General features: G+C 53.1%; 1 protein-coding gene across 2 annotated transcripts in view; it reads right to left on the reverse strand.

The window, feature by feature from the left end:
* The window catches only part of GTF3C1 (general transcription factor IIIC subunit 1), a 63,201-nt gene that overhangs the window by 18,630 nt on the left and 21,552 nt on the right, over positions 1–23,019 (reverse strand). Inside the window, exons 7-24 of one of the 2 annotated variants that reach the window (XM_010990911.3) lie at positions 21,776–21,943; positions 19,894–20,009; positions 18,494–18,803; positions 17,678–17,838; positions 16,657–16,793; positions 15,345–15,498; positions 12,634–12,737; positions 11,661–11,845; positions 9,792–10,070; positions 9,366–9,511; positions 8,194–8,291; positions 7,677–7,773; positions 7,380–7,557; positions 4,551–4,692; positions 4,091–4,226; positions 3,592–3,673; positions 3,269–3,457; positions 1,407–1,564 (exon numbers count right to left, since the gene is read on the reverse strand). In XM_010990911.3, the coding sequence (XP_010989213.2) occupies positions 1,407–1,564; positions 3,269–3,457; positions 3,592–3,673; positions 4,091–4,226; positions 4,551–4,692; positions 7,380–7,557; positions 7,677–7,773; positions 8,194–8,291; positions 9,366–9,511; positions 9,792–10,070; positions 11,661–11,845; positions 12,634–12,737; positions 15,345–15,498; positions 16,657–16,793; positions 17,678–17,838; positions 18,494–18,803; positions 19,894–20,009; positions 21,776–21,943 (2,840 nt within the window). Of the gene's footprint in view, positions 1–1,406; positions 1,565–3,268; positions 3,458–3,591; positions 3,674–4,090; positions 4,227–4,550; positions 4,693–7,379; positions 7,558–7,676; positions 7,774–8,193; positions 8,292–9,365; positions 9,512–9,791; positions 10,071–11,660; positions 11,846–12,633; positions 12,738–15,344; positions 15,499–16,656; positions 16,794–17,677; positions 17,896–18,493; positions 18,804–19,893; positions 20,010–21,775; positions 21,944–23,019 lie in introns of both variants that reach the window. The other variant, XM_010990910.3, reaches the window with a different exon arrangement.

Raw genomic sequence — 23,019 nt, forward strand, 5'->3', positions numbered from 1 at the left:
CCGTCTACTGGGCACTGGCTGTGTGCCTGGCACTGAGTGAGGTGTCCAGTGGGAAAAGAGTGTCTTTTGGCAACTAAGAGAGGTGCTTGGAGGGTGTTGGGTGACAGCGACTGGAGGGCAATATGTTAGGAGGGACTAGGAGTGTGTAAAACGTGCTTTCTTAGACGGTTGGTTTTAAAGCTTTAAGTGCCTGTTACATATGATTGGAGATGCTGTGTGTGTTGTACTTGTAGTTCCATTAACAGAAGCAGAGTGAGCTGAATCTACAGACTCAGGACATCACCGTTATACACACAGGAAGGCAGAGCCCAGACGGATGGGCCCAAGAACACGGTGTCGGTTCAAGCGAGTGAGTGGAGGGTCTGCTGACCCTGAACCGTGCAGGGCTCTCCTGGCGCCCCAGCTGCATCGAGGGTGGCAGGGGTGGAGGGAAGCGTGCCTCTCCTACCAGTGTCTTGATGGAATGAGGACCAGACAGTAGGGACAGCAACACGCCTTCTGGTTCCTCCTTGCAGAAGGGACTCGGGTGGAATTTAGGCAGGGGCTGAGGGGAGAGAAAACTGGGAAAATGGTCAACAAAAGGGATTTAATGTGCCTGTAGGCAAAGGGCATACTGGGTATAGGACCCCTTAGTGGGTTTCTCTTGGCTGGAATGGCTGAGGACAGGAAACGCCAAGGGCTTTGTATGAAGCCGCCTCACCCACTCTGCCTGGCCTGGCGGCACTGCCACCTGGAAGGGCCCTAGAATGGATGACAGCAGAGCTTAACTGAACATCAGCCTCGGTGTGGCATGGCAGATGGGGGAGTGAACCCAGGCGCGGCCACCATCCCACGCTGACCTGGTCCACATGGACCAAGTGATTACGGCGCAGGGGGCACCAGACGAGGGGCTGCAGCTACGAAAACAAATAAGAAGTTCTAGAAGCAGCCTCTCCAGTGGGCCGAGAGGTGCCAGAGTAGAAGGAGCAGCATGAGAAGTGTACGTCCAAGGGGCAGAGGAGAGTACAGGGATCACTGCCACTTGGCGGGATCAGTGAGGCCTTTCCAGAGATGATAGGCAGTTACTGAAAGGTAAATAGGAGTTTTCCAGGGTGGGAGGAGGGGAGCAGGAAAGGGTTAGATTCCCAGTGAGGAGAGAGAGCACGGCTCTGAGCTGCTTGGCCTGCACTCAGGCAAAGATACACACATACAGGGCTGGGAAGAAACAGGCAAAACCGAGTGTGGCGCTCATCTGTAGGGTTCTGGGAGATGCTTCTCCCTGTGGCCGAGTGGAGTCGATAGGATGGGGGGTCCCAGGGGCCATGAGCCTCCCTACATGGGTCAGACAGGAAAGACCCCCCATGACGAGAGGGACATGCAATCAGCGAGCTGGAGGCTGGGAGGGGCGGGGGCGGCAGGCTGGTCACCTTGGCGTTGAGGACGTTGCTGGCGATGCGGCAGAGCACGAGCAGCCCGTCCTCCTGCAGGGACCAGGTGACGCGCAGCCGGGTCATCCTCCGCAGGGCGCTCTGGTCGGCCTCGTCGTGGTAACGCAGCCTTTTGCTTTTCTCCTCCGGGTGCTCTTCTAAGAACAGCAGGGGGAGAGCGGAGGGGGCCTCTTACCACTGGTTTGGAATTACCACCCTGGAGAGGGGAAGGGTCCCCACCCACCTGGCCATGTTGGACCAAGGTATCGGTTCTCAGAATCTCATTGTGCTGGAAGCCATGTAAACTAACCACAGAAGAAGACTCAGCCCTTCCTGATAGATTTATTTTTACTCCTTTCATCATTTCTCTCTGGTCAGATTTCACAGTGATGGGCTGGGCAGCCTGGATGCAGTCTCTTGTTAGTTATCTGCCTGTCTCCAATCCTTCCCACAGCAGCCCTGAGCCCTCTGAAGGTGCCTTGCACCCAAGCTGATGAAGCCTGCTCGGGGTGTGCTCCCCAGCTGCACGGGCCCCCACCCTTCCCTGCTCTGCAACCTCAGAGACACCATGCCAACTCTGGGGCACGGTGGGGACAAGGCCCACCCTACAAGGTGGTCCTGAGGATTGAACAACACTGGGTATGAAACACTGAGCACAGTGCCTGGCACAAAGCCGCTACTATACAAACAGTAACGGCCACTAACATCGTGGGATATTTACTATGTGCCAAGTCCTGGCTTCAGCTTTTTACATGTTTTACATTCACTTCTAGTTAAAATAACACTTTACAACAACCTGATGAGAAGGATACAATTATTGTCCCCATTTGGCAGCTGAGGAATCTGAAACACAGAGAGATACAGCAACTTGCCCAAAGTTGCCCAGCAAGCAGCAGACACGGGGTCTGAACCGTGAGCTCTGAACTGCCGGGTTTCCCGGGGTCTCCTCCCCTCGGGGACGTACTGACGGCTGTTTCACAGGCAGACGCCATATGCTACTTCCAACTCAAGACTGTCTGTTTAGTGCACGCCTTCCAAATGAAGACAGAGGAAAAGTGGGAAGAGCATCTGAATTATTCAAAGCGACACCACCACCACATTTTGCCTGGTAATGAACTCAGGGCTTTGTGAGCCAAACTGATCTTACGCATATCTGGACACGTTAAACTGAGGGGCCATTTCAGCAGACGCAAGGCCATTTATTACAGACAACAGTCGAATAAAACACTAAAACCAGGTTCCTGTTTGAACATTCTGTTTTCATCTGAAATAAACGCACAGACCACTGAGGTGATATAAAAGTGGCCTAAAACATGGACACCGGTCTCCTCGCTGCCCTCCTTCTCTGTAAATACTGTCCAGATGAATCTGCAAGGCTCTGCACGTGAGGGGTCAGGAGATCTAGAGAGAGCCTGCAGGCTTAGGTGACTCCCACGCTCCCTCTCATTTAAAAATACAACATCGCTTTGAATTTTGGCCTGACGAGCACAGATGCAGACATTAAGAGGTAAGCCAAAAGAATAATAGGATTTTGGCTGGTGGCGACGAGGATTTTGCGAAGGACTTTTGCTAAGGTTTTTTCAGGTGAGGTGAAATTAGAAATTTGAACTGACGGAGTTACTAAGTGAAAAGGCTCTAAAAACACAAAGACAGCAGGGGAAGCATATAGGAAGGACCTCTCCGTCAGCAGGCTGGGTTTGGAAAATAAAACGCAATCAGGAAGAGTTAGGGCCACAAACAGAGGGAGATGGACCCTGAGTCTGTGGCAGAGCTCAGGCCAGGTGGCCAGGGGGCTGCTGCACATCTCCAAGCCTGAACACGCAAAAGTCAAATCTAGCAAATGCAAAGGATCATCACAAAACCTTTTTTCTTTCTCTTGATCTTCTTGCCAGGGTCCTTCTTCAGCCGTTTCCGCTTCTGGCTTTTCCCACCCCTCACTCTCCGGTTCCTGTCCAGCGTGGGTTCCCGGTCAACCTCAAACTGCTCTTCCCGGTCAGCACAGAGCTCCGATCCTGTTCTTGCTTCTCCCCAGATACTCAACCTGCTGTTGCCTGGAAATAAGCACAAGAAGACAAGGCTTTCCAGATGACCTCCGTGGAGGCCGGAAGCCAAACCGAACGTGCCGTGGTCCTGTTGGCCCGATTTGGGACCGCGTCTATTTCTGGTGAGCTCCCGGCACACGTACCTCCAGCCCCAAGAGGCAATGGGCGCTTAGACAGAAACGTCTGGAGCCTCACCGTGAGCCCATTCTCCGTCGTGGTGTTCCCCTGAAAGACAAGGGCATCACCGAATGAAGCATGAGCTTCCATGAATTCCCAAGAGCCCAGGGCAGCTGCTGCCCCAAGGTGTGCAAGTCTCTGGAGGAGAAGCCGAGGACAGCTGGGCAGCAACCCCACTTTTCTATTGCACAGGCACCCCCTCTTGTGTGAACTTTATCTTACAGACTTTCTGTTCTTTCTTTAAAAAATGAATAGGTGTACACATCACAGAATAAATTAGATTCCACTGGGAAAAAAACAGGCCTGATGTGCCTTCAGTACATATGGAAGTGATTCTTCGTGTTTCTGGTCAATTTTGGTTTTGCCAATTCAAAAACTATGAGCCAGGAAAGGGAAAGGAGGACGAGGAGCGCCGGCAGCCCCGGGCGGGGGTCGGGGACGGACACCCGTGCCCCGAGAGCCCACCTTCCTGGCCCTGTTGATGATGTAGCTGGTCCACAGCCAGTTTCGCTTTAGGTGTCCATAGAAACTGGAATCCAGCCCAGCGGCTCCCAGTCCATCTCCGGGGATCAAGCCTTCATCCACAACCTCCCGGCTGCCCCTGGGAAACGGGAAATAAACAGAAATGAGGCCTCCTTGGCAACTGAAGAGGGAGCCCGTGGAGTGAGTGGGGGACGTTTATTATAACTAACCGTTACCTTCTCAGAAAAACACCCGACATGTTGAAGGCAAGAACTTGTCAAAAACCCAGATTTCTAGGTAAAGTTCCCAATTTTTGAACTTTGGCAATGGATTCTTTTTATTTTTTAACAGTAGGTGGGCTAGCTGGTGCATGGCTGGGGCCAGATGTGAGCCACGGCCACCCATCTGCAGCCCTGCACAAGGACGGGGACCCGCGGCGCGGCGGGGCAGGGCGGGGACGCACGTGGTGTACTCCATCATGGCGCACTTGCGCTCCAGGTTGTGCTTGTCGACGGCGCTCTCCTGCTCCTCCTGCACACTGCCCGCCTCCTCGCCGCCCTGGTCTGGGCCGCTGTGCCTCTTGACACTTGAGTAGCGCACCACGCCTAGAACACCAAACATGAGCCCCGTGGGCAACGCCTTCCTGCTGCGGTCTGGCAGGCCATGGCGTGCTGCTGGGTGGCGAGGGGTGAGAGGCCTCCCTTTTGGTGACTGGGCTCCCCGCCGGGCAGAGGGGCTGGAACTGGCAGAGCCGCTTTGCATCTTTGCACAAAATGCCTATGTTAGCATGTCACAGGGAGACTCAGGAAGAGGGTTAAAACTGGTGCGTGAACCTGAGAAAAGGGTCTGCCCACAGCCTGGGCTCTATTAAGAAGGGTGGGTAAGCAAGCAACCAGAGAAACCCCAGGTCTTCCTGGGGGAAGCCCCAGGGGAGGGAGTTGCATGCTGCACGGTGGAGGTGATGAGTGAAAACGGCTGCATGATCAGTCCAAGGCAGCCCCCCAGGCTCCCTGGGCCCACTGGGCTCCAGGCGCAGCCAGCTGGCTGTTTCCTGAGTGCCCCAGAGGTGCATTAATTTAGCTGCAAAATTACGTTGTTATTCCACAATAAAGCAAACTGCATTTCTTGCACCAAAATACGGCCAAAACCATTGCTTGAGTAAGGCAAAGGAAGGTTATGATAATCCACAGATTATTAAAGAGCCTCTCATGACACGATCAGCTGGAGACTCTGGCCTGGGTGGGGGTAAGGGGCAGCAGGGAGAGCCCACGCCCCGCACCTCTCAGCCAGAGCTTCACAGAAGACACCCAGTTCAAGCTTTGCCTCACTGCTCACAACATGGTGGTGGTGTTCCCAGACGGAGGCTCGGGGGTTACACAGAGCTCACCGAGGCCATGCATTTGCACACACACTGAATCTAAGAGCAATGTCTCTCCCTGCACCACCAAGCTGAGGGTCACAGATGCAGGTTTAGGCTGTCCCCAGGGCTGCTGGATCCCACTCTCTGGACAGGGCCCGGTAATAGGCATTTCAACAGGCTCCCCAGGCGCTGCTTGTACACCCTCATGCTCCGGGAGGCCCCACTCTAAAGAATGCTCACGTCCTATTACACGATGCTCTTCCCTCAGTCTGCGGGGGCAGAACCCCCTCAAACGTTTGGTGAATGAAGGGACAATCAATGCCTGATGAATGGGACTCAGTAAGCCTCCCACATTTCTGCTTCTGAATATGCAGAGGGATGGAAATTCACCATCAAGCCTGAAAAACTCTGGTACAAATAACATACTGGTTTGCAAATTTTTATCTAGGTATAAAATGCAGGGGAACCAGGGCACTTTAAAAATCTGCAATGGTACAAGCCCACCTCACTGCTGCCAGAGGATTCTACGAAACACACTCTTTCTAAAATTTATCTGGACCCATTAAAGGTTCTATACAAGTGCTCATTAGCGTATTGGCATTAAACAGTTCTACCCAATAAACACGCAGCTCTTGCTTTGTAAAAATCAAAGTGCAGCCCTGATCGCTCAGCTCTGTGACGGCGGGAAGAGAATGGGAGTCCTCTCCCAGGTGCACGTGAAATGTGGCATCCTTTTCCTCCCAGGAGAAGTGGCAAGAAAAGACCAGATAAAAACTAGCTTGGAGGAAAGAGCACAAGACTGGAGGTTCTATCACCTTCTACAAACCCTCCATTCAACTGATAAACATTTATGGGATGTCACCTGTGTGCCACCCACTTTGAGATATGCTGGGAATGAAAACCAAATTTCCCACGCTCAAGGAATTCACAGAATGACATCAGATGACAATAAAGATGCTGGAAAAGCTTTCTCAGGGTGAGAATGCTTGCAACAGGAGTGACCATCGGCAAGGCGAACAGAGGTCAGGATGTTCCAGAGAGGGAAAATGCCACAAGCAAAGGCCTTACCCAAAGCCCAAGTCATCCAACCCGCTGGACAGTCTGGTCAGTTCCTCCTCCAAAAGACCTCCCTGGCTGTCCTCTGTCTCCTGCCACCAGCGAGCCTCTCTTGGACCTGAGTCACAGCCCCTAAGTGGCCTCCCTGCTTCTAACCTGGTGCCTCTCAGTCTGTGCGTCACACAGCAGCCAGGGCAAGCTTTCAAAGACATACGAGATCTTGGCTTACAACCACCAATGGCTTCTCGCTGCTCTTAGAACAAACCCAAACTCTCCCCGTGTCCTCGGGTCCCAGAATCTGGCTCCTGCCTACTCCTCCCGCTCAGACGCTGCTCTCCTCCTGCCCATGCTGGCCTCACCTGTTTCTCCATCAGCACCGGGGCCTCTGCACCTGCCTGGGGTGCTCCCCTCCAGCTCTGGGCACGGCTGGCTCGGCCTCATGGTTTAGAGCTCAGCTCAAAGTCTCCTCCCCAGAAAGGCCGCTCCTGACCAGCCCAGCAAAATACCCTCGACTCATCACACGGTGTGTTCCCTTCCCAGCACTAATCGCACTCTGGATGTGTGTGTCATGTCTTCTCCCGGAGAGCGTAAGTCCCACCGTGTGTGGTCGGGCGTAGGAAACGACACACACAAGGTGTTCACTCAACAGTACTGGATGAACAAATGGATAAAGACAAAAGCAGAATGCTGGGGCTTTCTGGGATGGGGGCTGGGAGCCCTCCCAGTGAAGGCCCAGCACTTGACGCCTCTAGGGGACAGTCTGAAAACCACCAAGCGGCTTCTATTCTCTTGGAGCTCTTCTCTTGGAGCTCTCACCCCCAGGGATCCGACAGAAAGGAAGGGAAAGCAGTGGGGTCCAGTCGAGACAGACGGTACCTAGCGGGGTGTTGAGGCAGACGCACTGCAGATCAAACCAATAGTTCTCCACGTCCTGCATTGAGTTCAGGACGTACAGGCGCCGCTCGAAGGGCCGGCTGCTGTGGGCCAGGTTGTAATGGGGGTCACAGATGGTGGTGTCCACGATGACCGCGTTCTTCTTCAAGAAGATAAAGACCTGCGAGGGAGACAGCGGAGGGGGGCGAGGGGAGAACCTCAGAGCCGGCGTTGGGCGGGCTGTCTGGGAACTGCGCTTACCAGGCAGGCCCGCCTTCCTCTGGGCTTGGAGGACCTTACCTGGTCTTTATCCTGAAACTTTTCCGTGGGGCCGAACTGTAGCAGCCCCATGTAGCACAGCCTCTGAAGGCTCTCCACCACAGAGAAAATGTAACGTCTGCAAAACAGAGGGGAGAGGCGGGCCCCCGCCATGCCACGCTCTCAGCTGTCGTTGGGGGCTGCGATGGGCTGAGGAACACCCTTCCCGACACCTGAGCAGGGCAACAGAGCATTGATCCTTCCCAGGGGGCTTGAATTAGAAAGTAAAAGTAACCAAGGGAAAAACCGCTCCCAGACCTGCAGTCTTTATCAGATTTACTTTAGAAGAAACTTGAAATCACGTACTAAGATGTGCCAGCCCACACTTCATTTGCCCCGCACTGTATGTAGAAGGTCACAGGTGGCTGAATTAATGACCGTGGGTCCCTACTACCTCGCGGGCAGAAGCCCTTCCTCTGGGAAACAGTCCCCCAGCGCCCTAACTCCGAGGGACGCGCTGGGCCCTCCGCCAACCCCGCGTCATTCCTGGACTCCTCACCTCTTGTACAGAAGCTGCTGCCGGATGGACCTGGGCAGAAAGCGGATCAGCGTGTGCTTCTTCAGAGGGTCGCTCAGAAACTCCTCAAGGTTGTCCACCTGCGGGGTGATTTGCAGGTTCAGTTAACCCTCAAGGCCAGGGTGAATTGCAAGAATTGTGAAAAAAACACTCACCCCTACTTTCTGGGCTGTGGGCTCTCTGAATCTGCCCATCAGCCCCACAAGGACAGTGCCCCCTCTCTCCTGTTCCCCCCAAACCTCCCACACAGCTCTGCTCTGTCTTGTCCTGCTCCCCTCCAACCCAGCTGTCACTGCTGGGGACAATAAACAGGTGCCCTCACTCACTGCTAGCATTTTTGTCCTCCAAAAATGCTAAAACATTTTTGGAGGACAATATGGGAACATATTTATTTGTATTAAAAAAAAAAAAGATGAAGGATGCTTATTCCCTTTGAAGCCAGTGGTTCCACTTCTTTCTTATCCTAAAAGTAAAAATTTTGGAGCTGCCCACGAACGTGTCTCCCAAAAGGTATTCATCAACATGTCCTTTACAACACCAAGAAACTGAAACTTACATGTCCAAAAATAGCATGTTGGTTAAGTAAATTAATGTATGTGCATAAGAAGGAATCCTATGAATTTACTTAATATTAAGTTAAAACTTAATGATGTGGAAAATACAATATATTGTTCAGTGGAAAGAACAGATAATGAAAGAGTAAATACAGTATAGTCTCAATTCAGTTTTTTTCCTTAAAAAAGGAAGATCTCACATACACACACATACACGTACACACAAACATGGCAGAGTAGAAAAAAGACTAGAAGAAAATGTCCCAACAACACTAGCAGTGATACCTCTGAGTGATGAAGTTACGGCATTTCTACGGTCATTTCTATTTTCTCCTTTTTCTGTATTTTCCAAATTTGTAAAAACAGATTTTATTGCTACACCATAATTGTCTGTTTATGGATTGATCTATCTCGAAGAAAAAGTCTTTGAAATATTTCCCAGCAACCAACCATCCACCTATCCATCCATCCAATCTGTTCTGTCTGTCTTTCTGTCCATCTATCCATCCATCCATCCATCCAGGCAACTTCAGACCCTGAAGTCTTTTCCCTCGACCAGTGAGTGTCGCCCTCCGGTGATAGTCCGGGAGTCACCAGTACCTTGTAGCTGACTTGCACAATCTGGACGAAGATGGAGAGGGGCAGGCAGAGGAGAATGTCGCTGACCAGAGCCCAGCCGAAGCCGAAGTCCCTATGCACTGGGATGGGAGGCACGAAGCGTGTCCAGGAGGCTTCATCCACATACACTAGGAGAGAACAGGAGTCAGTCCCGCAGATGGGGTCTCGGTCATGATGCCGCCGTCACCTCCCAGGCTTTGGTTCCCTCTCACCACAAACGCAGGCAAAACCCCACTTGTCAGGCAGGAAGCCCGAGGGTTCAGGAGTTTTGGGTTATGTCTTTATTTGGATCAGGGCAGTACGGGGATTCACCCGGTCCAGATGACAGGGACAAGGAACCGTCACGCCTCCCCGCTGGACCTCCCATGGCTCGCCTGCCTGGGCATCTCACCTGTCTGGGCATCTCACCTGTCTCCGTGGCGAGCTCCACTTCACCCTCCCGGGTAGCTCCGTCTGAGGTGTCCTTGGGCAGGGCATCAGAGGAGGCCTCCCAGTCGCTTCCAGAGGAGGGTGGGATTCCCGTCCTGCCCAGCTCCTGCTTTCCCATCCTCCTTTCACTGCTGAGGCCCGGCTTCTCCACCGTTTTGCTGGCCGGGTGCCCGTAGATCAGGTACCACAGAAATGTGTGGACCACCCGCAGGCGGGGCATTTTGGGTAAAAACCCTAAGGAACGCCCAAGTCCAGGGACTGGGACAAGAGAGGAGGATGGTGTTTGAAAAATCCCACGTTCAATTCAATTCAAGTCATTCAAAATCTACGGAGTGCCACTACGGCCCAGGGCCAGGGACACAGCAGGTGTCCCTACTCTTGTGGAACTTTCTTTCTAGTGGGAGAGGACAATGAAAATCTACCTAAGACAGACCATCAGATGGAAGTAGCTGGTGCAGAAAATAAAGCAAGGAAGGCAGGGAGGGCTGGAATTCTCCACGGGGGCCAGGAAAGGCCTCACTGGGGAGGGGCCGCGAGGGATATCCTCAAGTGGGTGAGGGAGCGGGCCAGGCGGATACCTGGGGACACGCACCCCAGGGCGAATGCAAGGAGCCTTAGATGGGTGTGTGCCTGGCACATTGAGGAAAGGCCGGGAGGCCAGAGTGACAGGAGAGAGCAGGGATGGAGGAGCGTGCAGGAGGTGAGCAGAGTGCAACGGGGAAGGAGCCTCCATGACAGACCTCTGCATAAGGGCTCAAGGCTTGACGGGGGCTGGGCAAAATATCCCAACATCTGGGTTCTTCTAAAGTAGCTTATTATAGGGAGGGTATAGCTCAAGAGGTAGAGCGCATGCTTAGCATGCATGAGGTCCTGAGTTCAAGTCCCAGTACCTCCCCTAAGAATACCTAAGTAAGTAAACCTAATTACCTATCCCCACCAAACCAAACCAAACAAAATGATAAAGCAGATTATTTTTTGACACAAACTCTTCTTTGACTTTCCCCATTGAGAGGAGACAGGTGAGAGACAAGGGAGGCATAGGGACAGGGCGGCGAGGACAATGGACGGGAAGGCCCCTCCTCTGCCGCCAGGCCTTGCCTGTCCACTCGAGCGCACGAGCTGCTCAGCAACACGCCCTCGTGCTCAGGGTTCTCCCTCCGCCGGTACCTTCTAACTGTGAGACCTTGAGAGTAAAGGCCGCGCCAATGTGACGGGAGCCCTCGGCAGGGGAAGTCACTCAGACGACCTCTCCTGCTTGGGCCCCAGGTCTGCCGTGTCCCACACCAGGACCCTTCTGCTTGACCTTGGTCTGGATCCTGTCATGACTGCCCTCTTCCACCAACAACTTGTGAGCAGGAGAGGAGCAGACAGCCCAGCCACAGAGGCCTGGCCGTGCGCACCTGCCCAGCACAAGGTGACGCCTGGGCAGCTTGGTGGAGGCAGTCCTGTGTGGGACCCGAATCTGGGAAAATGATATGAACGCTCAAACTTGCCAGTGGCTGTAGCTCCCAGAGGTTTGTGGGGTCAGGAGAGGTAAAGATTTTCTGTGGTTTACAGAATGTTCTAGCCCAAGTATATTTAGCAGAAGGAATTCATCATGCTGGGACCTAACATAGCTTCATCTGGGTCTCACAACAGCCTTGTGAAGTACGCTGGGTACAAATTAACCCATTTCACAGACAGGGAAGTCGATGCCTGCAGAAGTCCTGGGACCAGCCCCCCGCGACCGGGCCAGTGATTCAGACCTGATTCTCTGGCTGCAGCCCAGGGCTCAGACGTGGACTCAAATATCAACGCGCCAACACCAACCAAAAGTGAATTGCACACTGACAGGAAGCTGCTGTTTACCTACAACGGGGTTATAGTTTTTCAGCTGGGTTATGCCCATCTTCTCATCCGTCTTTTTCACCCGTCCACTCTCCGGTCTAGAGGAAGCACTCAGCTGAGAGTCTCCTGACCCACTTGGGTCCTCCTTTCCTTGACTTTCCTCTTCGGCTTCCCCCTGAGGCACTGGCGGCTGGGACACTTTAACCCTGAAGTTCAAATACAAGACACAATAATGTGTCAGAAAACCAAGGGCTGAGAAAGGACAGGGTCTGGCTTCAGGAGTCGTGGGAAGCCACCAGGCCCTAGGCTTTCAAATTCAACTGCCCACTGGGGCCAGAGAGGCGACGTCATGGGATAAAATGTGTCAGGCACTGGACATCTGGGGATGACCTCGACAGCATACCCCTCCTACGGGACAGATGCCACCTTGTGAGAAAGGCAGCCCCATGTGCCAGGTCCCCCGACACTTCCATGGATGCCAGCAATCAGGAACTTGATGTGAAATGAATAGGCAACCGATTCAAAGTACCTGCAGAGCATGGTAAGCCCCCAAAACCAACGTCTGCAAGCCAAATCCAGACCTCTGCCCGCCCGTGCGCCACCTCTAATTTAAACCCAGCAAGAATGTTCTCCTGCTGAGTTTTCTCTTGGTCCATTAGATGGTTCATGAACAAAATGAGAGAAGACCTTAGGAATCATTCTGAGCTATCACAAAACTGAGCAAGTCTCATGTATCACAGGGCCTATGATTTGGAGCTCTCTGTCCACACTCTGTTAGACAGAAGAGAATTAAGAACGTTACGATTTTTCTTCTTAAAGAACCCAGAAATTGATACTTGTTGAGATTAGAGGATCATGAACCATAAACCCCAAACCAGTGGGTTCACTGGTTTCACACAAGTATAAATAAAGCGCTTTTGTGGAAACTGCCCCAGGTTGGAACCCACAGCCCCAGGCAGCGTCGCCGCCACCTCCCGTGGGGGCTGCCACTTGCCTGTTGGCTGTGCTGGAATTGGAGATCCGGAACCGAACCTGCTCGATGGCACTTCTCACAAGAGGGTCATTCTGGTCCATGGACGGGTGCACGACCAGGTCCACCTGCAGAGACAGGTCAGAGGCTCAGAGGGCTGCGGGGAGCCAAGGGAGACTGGGTTCCAGCGCTTGGCCCCCTAGTGGAGCACTGATTATACCTGCTGTCATTAACATTTCCAAAAGGCAATTATGAAACGGAAGTAAAACGCTAAACAGTCGGCCGTAACAATTTCTGGGATCAAATCCCTCAAGTGACCAAGCTGTAAAGCTCTGCCATCTGTAACATGCTGCTCTGACCAGTGAGGAATTCTGGCCAGGAAACAGAGCAGTCTGTCCTGCGGTCCCCTCGCTGGGCTGTCACAGCCCGCTGGTCCCTGCTGCCACCTGGGGGGCCGCTCCCGATGCTCCGCTCCTGCTATCTGAGCATTTCTCACGGTTGCTCGGGGAATCCTGAGGGCTTCCATCTGGAAGGGGTAATCGGCTTTCATTAATCTCCACTCGCTGAGGGTATCATGACGGGACCCCTGCCAGCTGCACTTCCAAACAAGCTGGCGGAGGATTTAGGGCTGCTTTTGTTGTTCTACCTTTTCCAAGGTACTGAGGCTGAACAGTGAGGCAGTTATCATTTTATGAGCGATAACTAGGCTGACAAATGGACCTAGCTTGGTGGGGTTGAGCAGAAGAGTGTGAGTGTGACAGCTGTGCAGAGGACAGCGGGCCTAAAGGCCTGCGCCCCGTGGAGCCAGGCTTATCTGTGGTCTGGCACTGGCAGGAGGGAGCAAGGTAGGGTTTTCTAAACACATAACTCTGGCCAGCAGGCCTGGTGCCCAAAATGGCCTGAGGGAGGGTGGGTCTCAGGGAACAGGAAGACACGCCTGCACAGGGACTCCAAAAGGCCTAACTTGGCTCCATCTCTTCTGCTCCTCATTTGGGAAATGGGGGACCCCTCCCTGCTGCCCTGCCAACCTTCCTTGGTTTTGTGAGGCTCCAAAGAGATCCAGTTCAGCAACACCTCAGAGAATTTAAAAGCCTGGTGAAAATACAAAGCATTCCAACTTCCCCACTTTCCATAGCCAAATGGCCCGGCCAGTTTCCTGAAGGCCCGATGCACAGGGCAGGACGCAGGAGCAATGGTCAAAGCCAGATGCCGGGGACCCAGCAACTCCAGCCAGCGTGGCTCCAGCAGATCAGAAGGCCGCCGGCCAGCAGCACACACTCTGGGTGCTAGAAGAAGGGCTGCCGAGAACCTTAAGCTTGTCCCGGAGGCAGACGTCCAACCCTGCAGCCCTTTCCGGCCGGCAAACGCGCTACTATAGTAGTACCCTGTGGCAAGAGGACCCCGTACTGGGCACGTCCATTTTTGAGGTAGCATGATCCTTGGTGTTTACTTGGGGCACTAGCTCCCCATCCCCACCTCCTGGCCTGCTCCCTCGGGTACCACCTGGTGGACACGGGGCCAAAGAGGAACGGGAGACACAGTGGATCCCTAAGCCAGACTGCCTCTCTCTGTTCATACACTGCGGGAGATTTTCTGCCCTCAGTTACTGCCCTGAGAAGCCTGCACGTCCAAAAGACCTGCTCTGTGAAGAGCAACAGAAACCAGAGGCGTTGCTGCTGACGGGCTTGGCTTTTGTCCTCCAGCAAGAGAGTTCAGCACCAGGACCTCCTGCCACTGCTCAGGGGGATGAATAGCAGGCTGGCCGGGGGCGGGTGACGGGCAAGGTCAAGGGGACTCACAGCAGATACAATGACTGATGAGAGGCTGCTCTCCCTTCTGAGCCAGACTGCATTCTATCTTTCTAAACAAACTACTTTCACTTAAAAAAAAAAAAAAAACAAAAACAAAACTGATGAGAGCTGCCAACTTACAGAGTGGTAGAAACTGCGTTTTTTAAGTCATTTTTTGGTACTGCTCTGTGTTTTTCAAATTTCAAAGGTCTCAAAAAATAAGATAGAGTAAAAAAAAAAAAAACAAACAAAAACAGAAATGACCTTGCCAGCTTATTAAGAAAACAAAACATCAAAGCAGAGCTTTCTTAAGGCAGAGATTTAAAGCGTAGTTGGAAAAAAGGTGAGGAAATTACAAACGCCTGTCCCCGCAGCCCTGCTCCCTTCGGTCCTGACGTCAAGCCGGGCCATCTCAAATTACGCCGACCCTGAAAAATTTATGCCTTAGGATACGTGCAAAGCCGCTGAGCTACAGTTGCTATGGGAATGGCCCCAAAGTTTAAATTTTACAGAAACAGATAAATTGAGACAGACGAGATATGCAGCCCCCATTGGATGAGCCAGCAGCGCATGCTAATTGAATCGCTGACATGGTTTCCTCCGGGATATGTTTTCGCAGATTTCTGTGGATAACGTCCTTGCTGCCTAGTCTAAATTTTCAACCTTCTAAACGTTGCTTAATTTCTCTCAACGCTACTCTGCTGAACTTCATTATGCCTCCCTTTCCTTCCTCCCGTTCAAGGCCGGCTGCAGGGCAGGACACCTGCCTTGGGCTGCTCTAAGGTGCAAGCAAATTAGCCCTCTTTTCTGTTTTCAGAAAATTGGGATGATCCCTGTTTCCCCAGTTAGGAGGCACAGTGGGAAGCTCCAAGTTACTGTCAACAAAGGGAAACTGAGGTACCAGGTAAGAAAGCTGCCAGCACGTGCAGCTGGCTCCGCGGTTACCTTCTTCTTGATGCCATCTTGGATGACCGTCGTCCGGTACAGCCTCAGGAGACCTTCCTCGGACAGGTTCCGCACCAAGCGGACAATGGACTTCTTACAGCACTTGGTGGACACGCCTTCTTGCTTCTCCTGGTCCATGATCATCTTCTGAATCCTGGGGCACCACAAAACAAGCCGTTAAAATCTCCAACCTCAACATGGACGGCATTTCTCAACCTGGGCAACCGTTACCTGCCTATGGGGATCTAGTGGAAAGCAGGGGAGATTTAAAGCGTGTTTCACCACTGAGAGGATGACTTCTTCAGATAGCGAAGACCATCTCTCTTTGTGATGAATGAGTTGGCTACAGACAAGCCACCACTCACAGCAAACTTCAAATTCTGAGCCTCTCACCAGGAACTAAAGCAAGTATATGATTGGTGATAATCATGGCCGGGAAACTGAGCTCCATGAATGGAGCTCTGTCCGCACTGAGTCTCCGTGCTAGTTTACCACTGGCTAAGGAATGTTCCAATTTACCATGGTCGACACCCTCAGATCTGAAGCCTTTTTTGATTCTTCTCTCGAGAAGAAACCTCTCTCTAGATCTTACTGAGTCACTATGCCGATGTTTCTAGATGACCAACCACAGAATGGCAGGGCCAGAGGGGAGCTTAGGAACACTCAGCCCCATCCCTCACTGCCCAGGAGACCCAGGTAGCAGTGTCTGCAGGTGGTCGCCCCATCCCCTGGTTAGAGAACTCCCGTCCTTGACCCAGGGGGGCGGCTCCTATCCACCGAGTGGCTTTGGCACTGGCTGCCGCAGGAGCCTGAGGATGCCGCCCAGGACGCGGTGGTAACAGTGGGTTAGAAGGACCAAACCAGAGTGCAGAGCCTCCACTCCACGCCAGGCACAGATGCTCCACGTGTGGAGCTTTGGTTTCTGCTTTCATACAAGAGTTGGCCTGAACAAAAGACTCCATGGAGAACTAATGGCAAAGTTTATGAGCTGATGCTGCTACCCGTCTCAGTTTCTTCTCACTCCCTCCTCAGCACCAAACTTCAAAGGAAAGAGAAAGGCAAAGCCGCCTTCCCTGGGACCTCTGTTTCCTGCTCCATTGTTCTCCCCTGTATAGTGTCCTGATATTCCTCAACGTCTACACTCTTCAAATCACACAAACAGACACTAAATCCTTCCCATCACGAAGGGCTCCTATGAGGATCTGTTTTGCAGAAGAGAGATGTAAGTGTCTCTAGCTCATTTCTGTGGATGGTGATGACTGATGGATGTGGGATTTGTTACTGATGCAAGACAGACAGATAGACTACTCACGTGAATAAGCTCTCGATTAAGCGGAGGTTGGTGACAGCTTCTATGATGAGATTCCGGCGTTTCAGCAGTCGGTAAGTCTCGTGGGGTTTGTCTTGGCCTGGGCCGTGTTTCCCAGTCTTCTGGGAACTGCTACTTTCCTAGAAAAGGGACGAAAAGCACAGGAGAACAGTGGGCTCAGCAAGGCTTGGGGGCCAGACACCACCCCTGCTGGTACATCTGCTCTCTTTAGGGGAATCCTGCACCATGTTTCAAGAGGAAGAGACAAGAGGACGATCCCCCTCGACCCCAGGATTCCATCGCCCCGTGACTTCAGTGCTTTGAGCCAGCAAAGACATCTGCCGGCAGCGGATCCTAGAGCTTTATGAAGAGTGGGTGGTTTCAGAACAGAAATCAGACGCAGCCACTCCAGCCCCTCCTGGAGAAGAGGAAAACATTCACTCAAGTTTCACTTGGTTCTTCTGCAGTGGAAGGAAGGACGATACTGGCTTTTCATCTGAAGCAGGGTTTTTCAGCCCCGGCACTGCTGACACTCCGGGCTGGGTAACTCTCTGTTGTGGGCCACCCTGCGTACTCTAGGACACTTAACAGCATCCCTGGCCTCTGCCTACAAGACGCCAGTAGCACTCTCTCTCCATCGTGCCAACCAAAAATGTCTCCAGACGCCGCCAAGTGTCCCCTGAGGGGCAAAAGTGGCCCAGAGTGAGAACCACTGATTTAAAGTAGCTGCACAAATTTTTCCTTCAGAATAAACTAAAGTAAAAAGAGTACGTTGTTGGAAGTTTTAGAACTCTGTAACTAACAGTGCCGGTGATTTCTGATAGAGCATGGCTGCGTGAAGGTGGCATGTAAGTGAGCACCGCGCTTCTCCCCATAGAGCCCTGAGCCCGCTGCCTGAGCATGTGGCCCCTTTACTATTACTGATTTTGTTGTTGTGATTCTGAAGCACAGGAAAGGTGAGGCTGGCATCCATCTGCCACAGGCTCCTCTCTGGAGAACATGCCCTCCCACTGAGGGCACTCACCTTTGGGTTTTCAAGCCTGACTTCTTCGATCACGGCTATGTCGCCACTGTGACTCTCCATGCAGTGAGAGCCGAAGGACACGTTGGGGTCTGAGGAGCTGCTGGTGTCCAGGAGGCTGTCCCCGCCCACAGAGCTCCGGCAGGCTCTCTCCTCAGCAGCTCCTGGGAAGGCAGATGGCTGCTTCTTCAAGGGGTGAAGGTTGACGACTTTCCACCCCACTGCAGTGGAGGACAGGTGTAGCACCACAAGGTGAGGGCCACAGCAAGGGGGAAAGTGAGACGGGCGCTTTGCAGCTGCCAGACCAGAGCCACCAGGGCCAGAGGATTCCATGCAGCCAGTTTAAGACCAGGCTGAGGGACCAATCAAGCATGGCGGTGCCCCACCCACTCCGGCCCCAGATTTGCAAATCTGTCATCAGCACCACACTCCACATGTGTTTGGAAAAGTCTTCCATAACTAAACTAAAAATCCGAGGGATTCTTACACAGATTGCTGGAGGGAGAGGGCTAGAGGAAGTTTAGGCAATTTCACCCCTTTAATAGGAAAAACGTAACAAAAAATAAAATAAAATTTCTGCTAAGGGGAAATGACTTGCCAGTAGCCTGGAGACAGACTACAGGAGCATTCCTCTAAGCTTATGGATATTAGATGCGTGTGACACCAACAGGTCCCTACGTAGGACAGCACCCAGGACACCCAGGACACCTTGCTGAACTGAACATCCCCAGAGCAAGGCGGGACGGGCAGTGGCTCAGACTGAGGGTGTGCACCCCTCCAGCCGCCCTCCCCACCACCCCGCCCTGAGCGCGCCCCTACCCTTGGTTGGGGTGGAGTGTTGAGGCTGAGCCCCGAGACTGCTGCTGGAGGAGAGCTTCACGTCCCCCTGTGGCCCTCTGCCTTTCCTCTTGCCGCCGCCGCCCTCCTCCTCGCTGTCCGACTCGGAGAGGAAAGCATCCTCCCCCTCAGGCAGGAGGGACTCCTCCTGCACTGAGGCCAGGCTAACTGTGGTCAGGAGCTCGCTCCGAGCCTTCTCCCTCTCGTACTGCCGGCTCAGGTCGCTCTCCTCTGCAAACACGCAGGAGATGTACTTGGTGGTCCGCTGCCGCCCTTCGTCTTCCATGAAGCCCTGGAGGGGACAGGATGTGCTGAGCCATGCTGCAGAGGACGCTGGAACACCCAGGCATCCGGTGACCCAGGGCTACAGTGATTCCTTCCTTACTACCCCCTCATTCACCCGCGTCGTCTCCATCTCCGCCTGGGCCCCAGCTCAGCCCCTTCTAGGCACTTCCTCAGGGGTCTTCCCCTCTTGACATCCCTCAGGTCCCGCTTCCACAGGATGGTTGGAGATGGTTTTCTATTTTCTATCCTGACTGTGCGTCTGCTCTCAAGACCATGAGCTCTTCCCAGGGTGAGGCCCTACCTTGGTCCTCTGCAAACCCCGGGGTCTGGCATAGCCGAGGCCATGAGAAACCATCAGCAGGCAGTGTTATTTATGCAGAATTTGACGGTTCCTGACTGTGTTCACAGACTCACAGTCAGAGCCTGGAGGGCCCCAGCTCCATGTGGCCCCTGACTTCCGTTTGTCTTCTAGAACAGGGAAAAGGGGCTTTCCCGGAGCCCATATGGCAGAAAGAGTAACATCTTCTACGTACCCACCACATGCCAAGGACAGTGCTAAGTGCTCTGGGATCATCAGCTCAACCGTAATAACTGCCGTGCAGCAAAGTGGCCAAAAAGTCAGTGAGAAGACAGTGAAGCATAAAGGGCTGAGGCAGGTGTGGGTTCCCACAGAGGACACGAGCCAACTCGATGTCCCCAGGAGCCAGGCAAGGAACGTGATGAGAGGGAGGGCTGGGTGGGGACTGAGGAGCCCTAGGGAGCACCCGCTTCATGTGACGGGGTATTGGGGGCACCAGCCTCAGCTGACTCCCCACATGGGAGAGGGATGTGTGCTCCCCAGGCTCCCGCATCTCCCGCCGACTTTTCAGTGCTGACAACTCTTTCAATTTTCAAAAAGTGAAAACCAACAAAATCCACAGGGAGGAGGGGACCTGACATGCTTGTGGGCTGTGTACGGTCCCCAGGCAGCCATCTGCCTCCTTGACAGAGACAGCGGGCTGACCCCGGCTCCTGACCATCTGCTACATTCCCTCAGAACCACACGCCGCATGCACGTTCAAAGACAACGAACCCCATGGGAGGACGCATGCTGTTACCTTGACAACCTTGAATCTCTGAAGAAGACGGCACAGCATCCTTGCTTCCAGTTTTCCCACGTTCATAGCCACTCGGATTTCAGCTTGGGAAATGCCTTTCGTGCCTCTGCGCTCAACTGAACAAAATAATACACTTGAACCTCAGCCTCTGCCAAGGAGCCATTCTGCACGAGTCAGGCCAATCCCCAGCCCCTACCCTTTTTACAGCACTGACATGTCAATGTGGTGAAACCCACAAACAGAATAAAGCACCTTCCCTTCCCAAGACTCTCTGTGCACTACAACTAACCGCTCATTTTTAAGTGCTCACTGACTCTCCGTGGTAAAACAGTGAATGTCAAGTGATTGACGGCTGATGCACTGAGTTCCAGGGACACCGTTTTTATCCGGCAACAGAAAGTGAACGCTCTCACATGAATGAACTTTTTCTCACGTGAATGAACTCAATTCAGTTAAACTAAATTGAACCCTTTAAAAAGCATCAAATTAATTTTTAATTAAGAACTTGTTTGATTTCCCCATCTTTCTCAGTAGACTCAGAGGCAATATGGACACCGATGACTGCGCTGTCCTATAACAGCTGTCAGCCAGCAAGGGCTGTGCAAGGAAGCAACGCTATCTGGCCTCATATTAAATGACCAGCACACAACTGTGCTTTATTAGTTGCTCTGTCTAGCCTGTCAGCTCCTGCTTTGTTACAGGCTGTGCCATTACTATATCTGCCTCTAAAAGCCTTTTCAAATTTATTCGACTATTCAGGGACTGGGAATTTCAGAAGGAGCTGGGGGAGGGTTGGGGGAGCTGTGGCAGGGAGCCCCTCCAATAAAACACACGGACTGCCGGGCAGACTTTGGGGCGAAGCTCTTTGACTGCTCAGGAATGCCTTCTCCAGGGGGAGGGTATAGCTCAGGGGTAGAGTGCGTGCTTAGCATGCACGAGGTCCTTGGTTCAATCCCTAGTACCTCCATTAAAAAAAAAAAAGAAAGAAAAGAATAGGTTTCTCCTTCATCTCCTCATGCCTCACACACTTGAGGCTGCCAGGGAAAACCCATCCAGATAGAGGAGGTTTTGCTGTATTGTCCATGCACAAAAACAAACATCAGAATGAAAAGAGGTGACTAGGGTGCGTTCCCATGTGGGACTGGTGACATGCTAGAGGCGGGGATGAAAGGGTCAAGGACAGCTTTTCCCAAACTGCGCTCTGAGGAACCCATTCTAAGAGGTGTTTAAGAGTTGAGAAAAATGGCCAAACAGCCCTCCCCAAAGGCTGTGCCGATTCGCCAGGTAGCTTCATACCTACTGGCTGGATCAGGTCTCCTGTGGCCCTCACCTCCCACTCCATCCTCCTCTCCACACTGTCTATGGCACTGGGTCAGTGCTGTCTTTTGTAGATTTTAGGGGATTTAGGGGAAGGAAGGGGGAGGAATGGGGGACACGTTTCTTCCCCCTTCATCAATCACTATAACCCCCGGCCTGCAGTGAATCCAGACTGATTTTACAAGATGGCAGGTGGCTGTCAAATCTCTGAATAATAATATTAATAGCTAATTCTTTCAGTGCTTTGCACGTACCAGGCACTACACCAGGTGTTTTGATCCTACTCATTTAGTCCTCCTATATGCTGGGTAGATAATCTCCCCATTTTATAGATGAGGGAACTGAGGCTTGGAGACCTTGCTAAAGTATACAGCCAGCAGACCAGGGGCAGAGCCGGGATTCAAACTCCAGTCTGATCTCAAATCCTAAACCCTTCAGGGGACCCACGGTGCTTCCCACCGAGGTACATGCTCAACAGCAGAGCCCCTCTTTCAACGCGTGACCCAAACACGCCTGGACCCAGAGGCCCGGGAACCCCAGGCAGCAGGTGTGGGCCGGGACCTACTGAGTTCGTAGGTCTGTGTGAGCATATCCCGCTCGTACACGACGTCCACGGGGGGTGCCCCCTTGGAGATGACCTCCTCGTCGTCATCGTCGTCCTGGTCGTGGTCGTCTTCCACCTTCCGCTTGAACTCCTTCAGCAGCCGGAGGCAGCGCACCATGACGTCGGTCCCTGGGGACAAAGGGACACGTTTCCATGGTGAGTAAGTCAGTGAAGGGGCGGTGGCTTCAGCAGAGCCAGAGGCCCTGAGAAAGGCCACACACAGCGTCCAGTTCAGAACACTGAAAACTGCACATCCTGGGGCACGAGACCCGAAAGTTTACTCCATAAAATTGCTTTTTGTTGTTCATACAGTTAGGGAACAAAGAAATGCCAGTGAAAGGAATAACAGGGTACCGTCTTGGGCCTGTGAAATAAATAGCAGCCTCTGCTCCAGACGAGCTCCGTGACCACAGGAAACCTGCCTGTCTTTTCCCATCACCCCCCCGGCCCCCAGCTCCGAGCCCGGCCCCCAGCTCCGAGCCCGGCCCCCAGCTCCGTGCCCGGCCTCCAGCTCCGAGCCCGGCCCCCAGCTCCGTGCCCGGCCCCCAGCTCCGAGCCCGGCCCCCAGCTCCACGCCCGGCCCCCAGCTCCGAGCCCGGCCCCCAGCTCCACGCCCGGCCCCCAGCTCCACGCCCGGCCCCCAGCACCGAGCCCGGCCCCCAGCTCCGTGCCCGGCCCCCAGCTCCGTGCCCGGCTCCCAGCTCCACGCCCGGCCCCCAGCTCCGAGCCCGGCCCCCAGCTCTGAGCCCGGCTCCTAGCAGGCACACGGGTGGTGTTGCTGCAAGAGTGAAACATGTCTTTTCCCTTTTAAGCCGACACCCACTGCCACTAAGATGCACCAGCAGTGTGAACAAGCTCTGTGACCTTTCTAGAGCATTTCAAGAGGCCTTTAATCCCATGATTCCAAGAGTAGGAATTTAATACAAGCAAATAAAAGAGGCAAAACTGCCAATAGTAAGAGGTCCACATAGCACTCTTGCAGGACCCAGCTTTTATGAATAATATAAACAATGAAGAGGGACCAGGGGGCAGGACACAGAGAAGTCACCACACTCTGCGGGCTAGCGCCTGCCTCCACACAATCACACGGCACCTGGACTCACCTAGAAAAGCACCATGTGGGAAGGATCACAAGCTCCTATGGCTGTAACACGAGAGGTACAAGGAAAAGCAAAAACATCTCAACACTTTACACGCGCTAACTC

Source organism: Camelus dromedarius, chromosome 24 (assembly GCF_036321535.1).
Source record: "Camelus dromedarius isolate mCamDro1 chromosome 24, mCamDro1.pat, whole genome shotgun sequence".
NCBI lineage: Eukaryota > Metazoa > Chordata > Mammalia > Artiodactyla > Camelidae > Camelus > Camelus dromedarius.